This window comes from Magallana gigas, chromosome 8, assembly GCF_963853765.1.
Source record: "Magallana gigas chromosome 8, xbMagGiga1.1, whole genome shotgun sequence".
Classification (NCBI taxonomy): Eukaryota; Metazoa; Mollusca; class Bivalvia; order Ostreida; family Ostreidae; genus Magallana; species Magallana gigas.
The window spans coordinates 9,737,567-9,752,358 of record NC_088860.1 but is presented as its reverse complement, the minus strand read 5'-3'; the positions used below and the strand labels follow the sequence as shown (position 1 = coordinate 9,752,358).

The window sequence follows — 14,792 nt, the reverse complement described above, 5'->3', positions numbered from 1 at the left end:
TTTTTTAATAAAATGAAAGAACAATACATGCAAATATATTTATTCTTTGATTTTCTTGTATTCTTTGATTTCTACATCTGCATCTTACTTTGTACAAAATACAATTTTATTTGTTACTTGCAAATAAATATACCAAAGATGAAAGTAGTTAATATCAAGATCCTTTCAAGATTTATACTACATATTATTTATAATCATGTTATATACTTATCTACAATTACTTAAAGAAAAGATTTAATAGAATATTTAATTCTTATATGATGTGAATTTTACGGTTTTGAATCTTAATTAATATTATACACTGTATCTAAAAATATTGTTTGATTTCAGTTGCTTGATGTGTTTCGTAGCCTATTACTTGAAGTATATATCGGAAAATATTAAGTATGTAGAATTAATATATGTGTCACGTAAATTTTGTATTTACTGCCACCCAGTAAACTCAAAATTTACAACGTGACATGTGAATTAATTGTGGCTACGGTTGATAACACTAACAACAACAAATGAAAAGCTTCAACGAGATTTCTGATTGGATGACTTTGGCGCATCAATAAACATAAACTAATTGACCCTTATGTCCAACGCACGTTCAGGATTGTGTAAGAAGAGCACCACCAGATTTAAATAGAAACAAAAGGAAACCGAGATTAAGCAAATTGTTTTTATGTATGATGTTATCTAACATTAACATTTGAAGTTATTTTGATATTAATTAGCTGTGCTAGATATAGATCTACTGTTGGTGTACGGGGATTATACAATCATTTGATTCACCCAATGACACCACGCACAAAAACTTGTTACATGTACTACCAAAATTGTTTATTTGAAGCACGTGGTTGAAAATATTGGACGAAGTAGGCCAAATAGGTTAGGTAATCAAAGAAAGATAAACCACTTTTAGTTTAACTACTACTGAATCTGAATATATGTACAACAATGAACAGCCACAGTCAAATCTAATGAATATGAAAGCAATTACTTTTACATTAATATGTATGCTAAAAATATGGTATATAGTCGACTGCACATATGCATATATTCAAACGTTTAATACTATTTAAAATTTATACTTAATAATATAATATTTATGTGTATTATTAGGTAGAAGGTATGTATTGTTTTTATGAGAAAAATAAATTCAGGTGCCTGTGACTTAATCATTTTTGTTTCAAGCATCAACTTAAAATTTCTTAAAAATTCCTTTCTTCAAATGACGCATCATTGAAATTACATGTATCATACGAGAATACTGATAGCCAGAAGGGAATAACTCATCTCAAAGTAGATTAAATTCGTTTAAAAATTGAAATACCGACATTCGTGTGAAATTCGGTGAATGATGTGTAATTCCAGACTGAATTGTCAATTATCAAATTAAAGTACAAGTATATCTGAACCCTGGGTTCATAATCGTTCAAATTCTCAAGCAACTGAATCATTGATAATAAAGAAACATTTTATTCTTACAATTTGAACAACGGACCCCCATACCCACCCTGCGCCAACATAAAACACAAAACGCCGATCTAGTGTCACAAATTTCATAATATGGACTCTCTTTGCCGACTAGATGTTACGTGAATCCTTGTCCGAAATATCTGCCGATTTCCAGGAATTTTTTTATGATTTTGATATTTATGATGATATTTTACACGTCTCAAAAAAAAAATATCAAAAACGTCAGATATTTCAGACAGCAAAAATCAATGTACTTTCACTACATGTCTATGCCCCCCCCCCTCCCTCCCTTAGCCCCTGACCCAGGCACCCTTGCTCACCGTAACCATGCACATATGTTGCCTGCTTTAGTCGAGATTTTTTTAAGTCACTAGGATGCATGGGATCAGCTTGATTCCAACCATAACACCACAACATTTGAACAATTTTCAAAATTTTGGTAGAGGCATCCCTCCTCAAGATAATTACGACAGTTATGAAACAGTAGCAATTGGAGAGACGTTTCAACAAGCTCCCTCATTTCATGTAAGGCATTTCTTCATGTAACATACAAGTATTACTGACCAGAGTCCAACTTTTCTGGGTAGGTTTGTTTTCATTTTTATTGAGACGGATTTAACGCCGTATTTATTCCTAAAATGGCCAGATAACCTTGTTTTATATTTAGTAGTTATTTAGAACTAACTGGAAGTAAAGTGTGATAATGAGTATTTGCTCATATGAAAACTGTTCAGTATAAAGGAAAAGCGTGTGTATTGTTGTAATGTAAAGTTTAACACATGCTGTATGCATTGACAGATTAAGGTGCGCAGTAGTTGCCGTATACTAGTAATAAATTGTATTTATGTAGTACACAAGTATATGAAAGGGAAGTACGTGTACGAGTCTAGTGATTGTGTAAAGTAAAGTATATGTAGTGAAGTAGTAAAGTTATGTACAACAAAATGTGCAAATATAAGTGTAAATACAGAAAAATGTATTGAGTAAAGTAATGAGTAGTAAAATGCAAATATAAGTAAAATATTGTTATCTGTGTATTTATCATTTCATTTGTATTTCAGATCCCTTTTTGTACCTTTTATTTGGAGTCTATGGAAAGGTTGACTATCTACATGTATTTGTCAATTAACACCTGATTAAAAGCCTTGTAAACTTACTGAGAGCTATTATTTTGGAGCCGCAAAGCCACCCGGCGACAGCGTGTATCTTTAGAATTAGGACATTAGAATGATTCGTTTCTAAGAACCACTCCAAAGTAAATTTATCAGTATGATATTATGAAAAATACAAAACACAAATTTTTGTTTATCAGTTTTATTCGTTTTACCTAAAAATTGGGTTAAATTCCTGGAAAAATAACAAAAAATAAGATTCAGAAATCAACTTTTTAAAAAAATATGCAATCAAAAATGAACAATCAACGACCTTAACCTGTGTATGATATGTATATTACAACACAGTTAATGATCCATCATTTTGGCAATCTAATCTGGTAAAATTCAAACCAAGTATGACATGTGTCATCTTTTATTTTATATTAAATCCACTAAAATTGATGCCAATTGCAATGAATATTGATGAAAGCACAATATTGCTTTTTATCTGCCATGTTGATTGATGAACTCTTTCTTTTTAATTTACAACAACGATACACATACCATGAATTTGACAGGTTGCTAAGCCCTCTCCAGATATAACAACTGTAAATAGGTCACTATGGAAAAATAAATACAAATAAATTATATGTTAAAGATATCATGAATACACAAAAAACTATAATTGTTGGCATAATAATAATTTCAAATTCTCTTCAAAATTCCCCCAGTATTCTTTCATGATAAACAAGAATTTTTGATAAATGGTCAAATACTTTGTATAACCAAATTTTGATCTGAATTTGCTTACTTGTTTAATTTCTGACAGTCTATGTTTGATATATCAGCAACACACACAAATTTACAGCTCATCTGCTGTAGCTATATTAAAAAATAAAACATCAACATTCATTACATATAGAGAAATTATTTATAAAGATAAATCTCATTTTTAAATTAATTAATAACACTGTACATAAATGGTTCGAGTTTGACTTTCACCTGTATGCGACTCTCTGTAATGTTAACGCTCCACAGTATCAGTCTTTGGTCGATGGATACCGAAATCAGTTTGGAGGGCGACAAGAACTTCACACCTGTAACATTTGTGTCTTATCAGAACCACATACATTACATACATGTATGGTGTACATTTAATTTGTTTTGATGTTTACCACAGTTAATATTAAGCTTTCACTGATTAACCTTCTTTTCATCAACAAGTATATCTATATTTACTATAGTTAAAACATTTTAAAACATTTTATATACATTTAACCTGCATTTCTTTATATTCTGCTTTTTTTTGTGCATAAAATTTTCATTTTCCTGTCTGAATATATTTTGCATTTCATGTGTATATATTCAACATTCATTATTTACATGGACCTGTAATTTCTGTTGAATGAGCACATAAACACGAGCCTGTTGTGATGACCTTTACGCCTTCACTGTTGATCCTGACTGATGTAACTACGAGGGCATTGTCATCTCCACCGCTAGCTATCAGGTAATCATCATCTAAACATAAAACACAACTGTGCAGTCAAAATTATGACAAAAATGAAAAGTCTATAAGGAAATACATTGTAGTTATTTAATGCATTTTGACATAATTCATATATAAAGCATTTGGCAAGACCATGACTATCAGTTTTTCCAATACTTAACAGTTTAACATAATTCATATATATATAGCATTTGGTAAGATCATGACTAGATTTCAATTTTTCCAATACTTGAAAGTATATCATATGAAATGACACTGTAAACTAATTTACTAGATGGGGCATTTTACCTTACCTTGTAGATGTATATAATCGAACCCATTCACACCAGACTGATGATGTTTCATGAAATACACATGCTTTGTTCTTTGGATACTGTTCTCCTTTGATGAATTGGACTCCATATTGGTTACGGACATTCCACTATCGTGTTCTTTATTGCTGACTTGGCCTTCATCACTGCACTGCGAGTCATTTCTATCGTCACTTTTAAGTATATGTTGTTTATGATTTGAGGGCAATACACCCCACACAGACTCCTTATCCAGTAAGTCTTCCCTGAGATTGAAATTATTTGCTGAAGATTCATGTATGTCACATTTCACAAAAGAGCATGTTTCAAATATCCTATTATCAAGATTTGGTTGTGAGAATTTTTGAACAGTTTCATGTATATCCTTTTTGTTTACTTTCCAGAAAGCTATACATCCGTCAGTTGCTGCTGATAGAATGTATATTACAGAATCTGACCCGCACTGTCTCTTTAGACAACAGACCTTTAACACACAGTGTTCATGAAGGGAGGATTCCAGAAATGGTATCAACTCTGTTTTTTCCTCATTAAAAATATAAAACCTGAAAATATCAAACAGTGTTGTTAATTACAAATATTTGTCAAATCAATAACAAATACTAAACAACTGTAACAGGATGGGAGAAATATTGACTGGCGGGCCCCCTAAATCTCTAGTCAGGTGCTCTACCAACTGAGCTATCTGACGCAGGTATTCAAACTCATCTGACTGTCACATTACTAATTCAGTACTGGGTCATTAGAGCTAATTTTAACCAGGTTTTGACTGGAATTTCAGTATGATATAAATGTCTCATTCATCCATCAAAAGAATTTAAAACTGATGCTGGCAAGTGAAAAAAGCACAGATTACATATGCACTGCTTACAGGATCAAATCTGTTAAATTTCATTCAGCCATGACTGAATGACTTACACAGGTAGATAGGCCTACATCACATTGCTGTTTGATACAAACTACCCAAAATCAAAGGTCATGTTCAAATAGCTCTTAAAGGGACTTGGACACGATTTGACTTAAAATTTCATTTTTTCATTTTCAATGTTTATACTGATAAATATAGAAGTTTATAATGATATGTCAAAATCTGAAAGTCAAATATCAAGTTATAAGCAAGAAACAGAGTTCATAATTCTTTGTTTTGTAAACAAAGCTTGAATATTGTCATTTTTTACATATGTGTTGTAGTGGTGTAAGTTTTCATCAAATGTATCTTTCTTTTGTTGATAAAAGTATTTATGAAGATATTGAATTAGTATAAATTACTTTTACATGTCATTTTGTCTACGAAATGGTAATTCTCTACATTACATTTTTGTAAACAACTATAAGACTCAAGCTTTGTTTACAAAACAACCAATTCTTACCTCTGTATCTCGCTTGTAACTTGACTTTAACATTCAAAATTTTGGTCAATCATTTGATCTCAAATCGTGTCCAAGTTCCTTTAACACTAACTTACCTAACGAAGGCATCTGAGCAAGCAGAAGCCAGGAGGTGCAAATGAGCTGGAAAGTCACACCATACACTAGAAAGCTGAACACTGCTCAAGTCCATGAACCTGGTTTCTGGGTTCAGTTTGATCTGTTGTAGTTTCCACATCCTGGTCTTCCCCTTTCTTTGTGTTTGGCCAATCATATGCATGCATAGATTCTCTGTTACCACGGAGGTAGAGTCTTGAATGGTCAGTCTCCAGACCAACAACTGGGCGCGACCGCCCGCAGAGAACATCAGTGTAGACTTCTTGCTGATTGAGTCTTTGGAGGACGGACATAAACTGAGTGCCCGCACACTAGAGATGTGTCCACTCAAATTTTCTAGGCAAACCATTTCCTTCACTCCAAATTCATTATCTTGTCATATATTAAGAAAACCTTTTTCATGTTCAATTTTCAATATGGTAGCACTGGACAATTTGATTTTCACTATTTCACAACAGAGATCAAAACTTAGCATGTGACCAGTAAATTACTAGACTAAGGATACATCTGATTGCTGATATCTGGACACTGGTGTCTTCACTCCCTGTAGCAACAATGCATCCCTCTGAAATAAAAATAGAAAACCTCGGATTATGATTAACTCTTACTTCTAAAACTCCTGAATATGAAAAAATACATGTAAGCAAAAAATCATGATAGATTTCACAGAATAAGAAAGTTAAGTTCTACTCACCAGTGTTTGCATCCAGTAATTTAACACAAGTAATCTCCCTTCCATGGAGAGCATTCTAGGTTTAAATAAAAAGAGTTATTCAACGAACACAAAAAATACTTGTGTACATAGTTTAAACACTTACTACATACTGTATCATGTGTTTGATAACAGTGTTATTTTTTTTTAGCCATTTATTTGAAACAAATATGAAAGTAAACATACAGTCTAACTTCGTTATCTCAAACAAGACTGGACTGTTTAAAAACTTTGAAATATACAAGTATTCCTGGTATTAAGGATAAAAAACTTAAAAATCCATAGTAATTGAGATATCAGTGTTCGAGATATTGAAGTTCAATTGCATGTATGCTTACATATAGGCTATAGTATTGTTCATTAAACACACACATTAACCTTACTTTCCTAAAACTGACATATCCTCTTTATAAAGATACAAACTACAGTTTTTTACTGAGTTTCATCTCTCCTCACCTTTAACTTGAGCTGATTCTGCTCCAGTCTGGTGTCACACACCACAACTTCTCGTGTTTTCTGATAGACGAATCTGAAGTGATCTCCCCTGACGGAGCAGTCCCATGACCTGTGCCCACCTCCACATGGAATCTGAAGGAGTTTCTGGTTCCTGTTCACGCTCCACAGCACAAACTCACTCTGTAGATAACAATAGCATCAACAACTCGGACATTAAATGATTTTTTTTAAAAAATCACTGCAATAAGGACATAATTATATATATCATAATGCATCAGCATTTAAAGTTTACTGTTCAAAAATTTTGAGTTTGTGGAGGTTCAATTTTCATGATTTCCCATCTTAGATGTAACATTCACTGATTTCCCATCTTAGATGTAACATTCACAATGAACTATTAAACAGTCTTTATTTAATATTTGTAAAGATATAAATTCAAGAAATTATATTCCCTTTAACCATTACAATGTTGACAATCCATGATTAATAGCTCATAAGAATCAAATGTTCAACAATAAATGGTATAATTCTTATTTCGACTACCGGTATTATCATATCTATTTACTAGTAGAAGAAAGTGACATCTTGTTAGATGAAAATTACATTTTTTAACTTACAGACTGAAATCCGAATATATGATAATCAGCTCCATCATCAGCTATTTGCAGCTTGTCAATCCACTCGAATCCTTTGTAAACCCGATGAGTGTTTAGGAGGGTCATGTGACCGTCATCGTGACTGAACACCCGGTAGCAGCCGTCCCTCCCACTCGTGTACACATTATCTTTGTGACAGATAATGTTCGTCACTCCAGTCTTTCCATGAATTTTTGGAAAACTTTGAGATGGGTTCCTCTGTGAAAACGAATTGCAAAATACATGCAATAGCAATAGGTAAAACTTTATAGGTGGAAGCTTTTAATGACTTATTTGTTAGAAGTCGGTTTAATCAACAACAAAAAATGTTAATGAATTTTTTACCAACAATGAGTTTTTTGAAGAAAAAAATTAATTCAAATATACATCAAGATTATATACAGCTGTCCTAAGACCTGTTCAGTAGAGGTAGCCTTCCAGCACACTCGTATAATACACCCACTATCCCCTACTCTGCTGAAAAGGTCTCAGAATAGTGAATACTTGAGTCACTATTAGCTATCTCCCATTAAGTTAAAGATCCTAAAAATGGTACATGTAAATTTTCACACATTTGACTTTTCATAAGAGAACTCTCAATTCTACCAGCAATTGGCTAATAGCTTGTAATAAAAAGGCATTAATATTGTAGATAATCTTCTAAAGTATCATATGGTATTGATGTTATTTGGTCGATACTCAACCTTTATTGAATGTACTTACAAATTCACTTCCTAGTTGATATACATGAATGGTTCCACCTCTGTCTCCACAAATCAATGAGCCGTGACTGACAGAAGCTGCCGACACCCATCGCTGCTTACATTCTGGTAATATGTACTGTTCATCAAGCCCTAAGTTCAATGTATCAGCATCAAAATTCCATAATTTCTAAAAAACAATCATCACTGACATTCAGTCACTAATACTAGCATCCACCGAGACTCAAACAGATAGAATTTAATTGTAAGGTTTATAACAACTGTAATTTGACAAATTAGGGATGATATTCAACTACAATGATATTGGTGAATACAAAAACAAGTTAATTGAACCTATTTTAATAAACGTATATTTTTTTGTACAAATGATCACTTCGAAACCCCTTTTCTTTTATTTCATATGTTCTTTATTAATTTCTCAAACGTTAAGCCTATGCACTTGATTTCAGAGTAATAAGATTAGAACTGCAATATGCATTGCAAGTTAATCCACTGCTAGTCCTTTATCTGACCTTGACTTACAATGCCCCCCTCTGGCCCTGTGGTCAGGAGCCGGGTACCAGACAACCAATGGATGCTCATTATTTTCCCATCATAGATGTCCCAGTCCTTCCTTTTCCAAACAGGCTGAGAACCTACGATAACACAACATGGTGACAAATTGCTTAATGGTTTACATATTGCTCCTTGCATTAAAATGTCACTCCTTGATTTAAATGATGCTAGCGATCTGTAGTTCTTCAGAAAAAATTGGGACTACAAATTGAAATCTTACAGTTCCACTCATACACAAAACTTATGTTTCAAAGCACAATGAAAGGACTAATCAGTCATTGTTAAAACTAACATGATGTATAAAATAGGTATACACTGATTATCTGCAATTTACCCTCTGCTAGGAAAATTCTGAGCTTTCCATGGATATTTCCCAGCACTACACAGCTCTGCTGTGCTGGAGCTACAGACATCACTGTATATGACCTGTATTCTGGATCATTCATTAATGTCAGCCATCTTTCTTTTTCAATGTCATGCAGGTAAAGAAACCTGTCACAAAAACAAAATGTAAAAAAAAGTTATGTTTTGCAAAAGAAACTGAAAAAACACTTGAAACTCAACCAGTAACAAAATCAGAGTTATATCTAAACAGTGTAGGAAATTAGAAAGTAGTGATACAACTGGCAACAAGAGATTAATGACCTGCAAGCAATGCATTCTATAATGGTACATTCAGAATACTTCAACTTAATACCCTTTATTGGTGATGATGATGATTTCATTGTAACTCAGCAGACTCACTGAACGTGGGTAGTCATCTTCCTAAAACAAAATTTTTCTTTTAACTGATCAAATTTATATTTCCCAATTTTTCTTCTACAGATGGTATAAAATTGTCAACTGCTTTTTGACCTTATATAATTGTACCTTCTCCGATGAAGTCTGCTGTAGCTGCAGAGACTGTGTGATGTAATTTGACCTCTCTGACCTTGAGGATAAGTACCAGAGGCGTACACTGGTGTCTCCCCCACCAGTCACCTGCCAATATACAAAACAGTCAAAAATAAGATGTTAATACCACTCTCACTATTAGAAAGATCCTGCATCATATTTTCGAAGAGACAAATATATTTCAATTATACGTGTTAAAAATCATTAATTATCATAATCAATTTTATAATGAACATGTATCAAATGTATGAAAATTAAAAAAGAGAGAGAAAGAGTTTTTTTTTTTAAATCCTACCACATATCTTTCCTTCTCATCCACAGATAAACTCCAAATACTTTTTCCCTGCAAAGACAATTTCCCCTTTTACTATAATTGTTTAACAAATCCAATGAAAAGCTAACATGTGGATTTATTGTGAAATTCAACTTCTAATATGGGATTCCCTGAGAACTGACCCTATGACCTTTGAACTTTTGTAGAACATCTCCTTCATAATTCCAAACACAGCATGTAGAATCCTAAAATCAAATATAAATCTAAACTCAAAATATCATAAATATCAAAAGAAATACCAAATAAAAAATGGGAAATGTAAGTAAGCAATGTCATTACAGAAGTATTCATAATTTTGAGTGCACAGTACATCTAAGGTACCATATAATCTGGTGCATACTATGCACCTTTTTTCAAATCTGATCAAAAGTGGGGGGTGCGTATCATGCATAGGAACAAAAATTCAATTTATCAGACTATACAAAAAGCCATTCAAATTGAAATGAGTTATAAGATAGAACACAAAAGAGAACTTATATAAATCCACACCAACCACTGGAATAATGAGGTACATGTCTTACCTCTCCCACACTGACCAGTGTACAGGTCAGTAGTCTGACGTCCCAGACCCGGGCTGAGTGTCCATACAACACATGCACACAAGTACAGCTACTGTTCTCCCATGATTCCAGAGGAATTTCAGTTTCATTAAGATTAGAATGGTTATCAAATGAAAACTGCCAAAGTCGAATGCTGCGATCATCCGAGGCAGAGCACATCATCCGCTTCTGGTGAGAGAAGTCCACAGAAAAAATGACACCCTGAAATGAAAAGTTTATGCATTAGTTTATGGGGAGTTCTAAAATAATCTGGTGACTTGTGATTAAAATAAAGAGGGTGCTATAAAGCTAATTAGACAATAAAATTGAGGCAAATACATGCATTTCCTTGCAGTGAATTGAAAATAACTTTCCGTGCATGTGAGCGAACCCATTAGGCAAAAGTTATAATTAGGGTCTTCCGTTTTCAACGGAAGACCCTCTTGTTATTCTTCGGTTTCTTTTTATTATTATTATTATTATTCTTTTTCTTTTCTTCTGACTCCTTTTTTGCTTCATAACTCAAAAGGTTTTTAACCGATTTTGATGAAATTTTCAGAGATTTTTGCAAGTTGGCGTCCCTCAAAAGTATTAAAATTTTAAAGACAACGTCACGTCCGTTTTGACGTGACGTCAATTTTAAAAATTTCAAAAAGTCATTTTGTCCCGGACTTTTCTCGAAAACGCTTTAAGATAGAGGCTTGAAATTTTCAATGGTTATGATTTGGTCGATTTACCTCTGTAATAAGGCTCGAAATGAAAATCTATCACTTCCGGTCCAAACCGGAAGTGAAACAAATTTTTCGAAAAAATGAATTTTCTGATCAAATCAAAAATGAATATGTGATTTGTAGAGCTTATTTAGCTGAATCTAACACTGAAAGCCGTTTTAAAATCGGACGATGCATTACAGAGATATCGGGGTTTGAAAATCGATTTTTCCGGAAATTTTGATTCCGCGTCCTTGGTTTAAAAAATAGCGTAATGTTCAAAGTAAAGTTAACTCGTACCAAAAATAATTGTTAAGTCGTACTTGAACACATTCGGAAATTTTTTTGTTAAGTCGTTCTTAAAATCGGAAAGGTGTTTGTTAAGTCGTACTAAAAATCATTCGGATTTTGTTAAGTCGTACCAGGAATAATTCGATTTTTTCATCTTTTTATTTAAGTTACTCTTGTTATTGGTTTAAGAGCTCTGCTTCCTACAGGAACTCCCAGCTTTACTTCCGACATTAACGGAAGACCCACTCGTTGCTTTGCAACGAGCTTTGCTCTAGTTAATATACTTGTTGTGATTGTCACCTTAGTCCTATTGAAAGTTGGTGATCTCAACTTTAAAGACATAGAATCTGCATGGTCATAAGGTAATTATACGACACAGAAATAAGCGCAACAAACCTGGTGTCCCTTTAGACTTTTTATCACATTCACATGACCAGACTGGGACCTTTGACCTATTGGTGACCATAGCAATATCTCATTGAACACAGTTCCTGCAGCCAAAATTAGACTGTCCCATTGTGTGTTAATAAACTTGGCACAGTATCTGATTACACAAGATAAGGACTGTCAAATGCATACACTAATCTTGATTATGAATCACTTGACAAAAACATCCTAACAAATTATTTTCATTAATCTAATCTAATCTCCACCTCCTAAAAAAATGTTGAACCATTTTTTTTTTCACTTACAGTGAAATAGTCCTGGGCCCCAAATGTAACAAAAAATGGAAGCGGAAAGAACTGAACTCAAACATTTGGTAAATATTTTAATGATAATGTTATGTATGTTAGTACACGTAAGAATACATGCAGGTAAATATTTATGCTAAAACTTTCTTCTGGCTTACACACTGCAAGTACTCCATAGTGGAAACAAGACTGTCTATATGCACAATAGCATTAATTGGATTAAACACTTTAGTTCATTGCTGTCTATATTTTATAGATGGAGAGTAGCAAATTATAGACGGCAACATGGAGGCTGTAACATCTTTCTTAAAACAGATACATTTGGTCCTTGACAGATGAAAACACTTATCAGGTTTTTTTTTCATGACTTAACAAGTAATAATATGATCAGTATCTGACATATTTTTATTTGAATCTGTAGAAGAGGATACAGTATACAGGACTCCACACACGAGACTTTCTCCACCAGCCGTGCATGCTTCCAGTCCCATAAAATCACAGAGTTATGTCCCAGAGCCAAGGCCAAATGACAGCTATCTTTCTGTAAAACAAATACATCTACATGTACAATAAAGACAAAAATTAAAAATAAGTAGTTGTGTGCCTCCTTGTAATTTACTGATAGATGTAGCTGTAGTAAATATACATGTACAGTCTACCATATACAGGTATATACATGTACACTGGGCATACTGGTACTTAATACAGCACTTATGTATATAAAACCATATTTTTATTCTAATAACCATGCATTTCAATCATAAAACTTTCTGCAAGAAATGTCCAGAAAATATAATCAGAAACAAGACAAAAATCTCACAGGTTTTAAAAACACAGCATCCCAAATCCAGTCTTCAAACTCGGTCATTTGTGCTCTTGTTGTTATGGTGATTGAATAGTCACTATGATCCAGAGGACCTCCATTTTTACCGCTTTGTGCTGCTGAATGGTAGTCCACAATGGTGACACACTTTTCACCAAACACAGCAAAAGTATGAACATCTGTCTCATTAGTAAATTCTAAGGGGAAAAAAAACAAGATCAGAATGATGATCATGTAGAATAAAAGATTCCATGTGTCAAACTATTGTTTACAATTATGTTGAGAGTGGGCATTTGAGAGAGGCTTTGATAAAGAGTACATAATAACTTCATTATTTGACCAAAAAGTCTAACTTTCTTTGGAGAGAGAAGAATAGATAATCCAATCTTATACAATATGCATTCCAATATCAGAAGCACGACATTAATGTTAAGTTAATTAACATTGAAGAATCATCGTCAGGAACCCACTTTCGGTCTTGCTTCTCTTACCTCAAGGTGTGTTTCCAACAATGACATTGAAGAGTGTATGTTATATTTATATTTGTGTGAATGTGTCAACATGTTTATAGTATACTCTTGAACATGTTTATCAAAATACAAAATTTTATATATACCTTTATAATTCATGGTAAAAAAAACCATTAAATTTCTTATTTGATTTTGTAACCATATCTGCTTTTTTGGCAAAAAAATAACAAACCTCTTATTCCATGAATACAGCGACATGGCAAAACTAACAGACAGCTATTGCTCTTCTGTTCCGAAATAACAAAAGAATGAAGATAGCTTCCAATTCCTAAAGTCAGAGAGAAAATTTGATAATAATTGAAATGCTTGTTTCAATATGGGATACATGTATGTGTGTCCCTGGCTTTAACATATATCTCAATAAAAATAGAGAAAAAAAATACTATTGGGAATCACTATCATGCAAACATTCCTAGAAACAAATTGCAAACAAAACATTAATGAATGTTGACTATTGTTACATTTTTTCAGATCAACAAATTCATGATCATATGTTACAAAAATTATACTCTGCCCAAAGTTATCCTCACATCACATATTGCTTATTTATCAATATATAATGGTTTATGGTACAGTGATAGAAATTAACAAGAAATGCAGATTGATTTGGAAATCCCCAATATCAGCTGGCTATTCTCTTTTGGGAAGTGGACAGGCATAGTCTACATCCACGTCTCAAAAGAGAATATCAGCTGGCCTGACATGTACCTGCCAACACGATATTGTCTCCGACAGTTTGTAAAGCGGTTACAGGACCAGTCATAAAATCGCCCTGGATGGCATTCTTTTGTTCCATGATCGGGTCACTTGTTGTAAGCTTCACAATCATTCATGCTCCATCAGGACCAACATAAGTTTGTTATTGTCATCTCCACATGTTTTCAAAGCGTTATATTGATTACGACAACAGGTCATGTATAAAGTTTAGGTAATATAAGACGGGAATGTGAATTCCCGAAAAATAATTTTTGTTTAAAAGCAGTTTGAAAAAATATATTCCGGTATATAACTATAGGATGGCATTGCCTTGAAACAGTCG

General features: G+C 33.1%; 1 protein-coding gene across 2 annotated transcripts; it reads right to left on the bottom strand.

Moving 5' to 3' along the window:
• Positions 1 to 2,754: 2,754 nt before the first annotated feature.
• On the bottom strand, positions 2,755 to 14,676 carry LOC105333554 (tRNA (34-2'-O)-methyltransferase regulator WDR6). 2 transcript variants are annotated; one of them, XM_066068067.1, is made up of 24 exons: positions 14,462 to 14,676; positions 13,926 to 14,021; positions 13,221 to 13,420; positions 12,832 to 12,941; positions 12,105 to 12,252; positions 10,690 to 10,929; positions 10,291 to 10,353; positions 10,130 to 10,177; positions 9,811 to 9,921; positions 9,638 to 9,705; positions 9,275 to 9,432; positions 8,908 to 9,020; positions 8,387 to 8,554; positions 7,646 to 7,882; positions 7,029 to 7,208; positions 6,555 to 6,609; positions 6,366 to 6,425; positions 5,842 to 6,232; positions 4,362 to 4,921; positions 3,948 to 4,079; positions 3,561 to 3,655; positions 3,370 to 3,440; positions 3,123 to 3,178; positions 2,755 to 2,811 (listed from the first exon to the last, which is right to left on the bottom strand). In XM_066068067.1, exons 1-24 carry the CDS (start codon positions 14,580 to 14,582, stop codon positions 2,804 to 2,806), a joined length of 3,489 nt encoding a protein of 1,162 aa, XP_065924139.1. In that variant the 5' UTR covers positions 14,583 to 14,676; the 3' UTR covers positions 2,755 to 2,803. The 2 variants fall into 2 exon arrangements, with proteins under 2 accessions (XP_065924139.1, XP_065924138.1); XM_066068066.1 differs by lacking the exon at positions 2,755 to 2,811 and having other exon boundaries at positions 2,838 to 3,178.
• Positions 14,677 to 14,792: the final 116 nt, after the last annotated feature.

Bases quoted from the DNA above. Each gene is read 5' to 3' on its own strand.
- LOC105333554 (XM_066068066.1), bottom strand. From the start codon at position 14,582: ATGATTGTGAAGCTTACAACAAGTGACCCGATCATGGAACAAAAGAAT. The intron at 6,610-7,028 runs GTGAGGAGAGAT...ATTTAAACCTAG, and splicing joins AGAATCAGCTCAAGTTAAAG to AATGCTCTCCATGGAAGGGA. The intron at 3,179-3,369 runs GTAAGCAAATTC...ATTTTTCCATAG, and splicing joins GACTGTCAGAAATTAAACAA to TGACCTATTTACAGTTGTTA.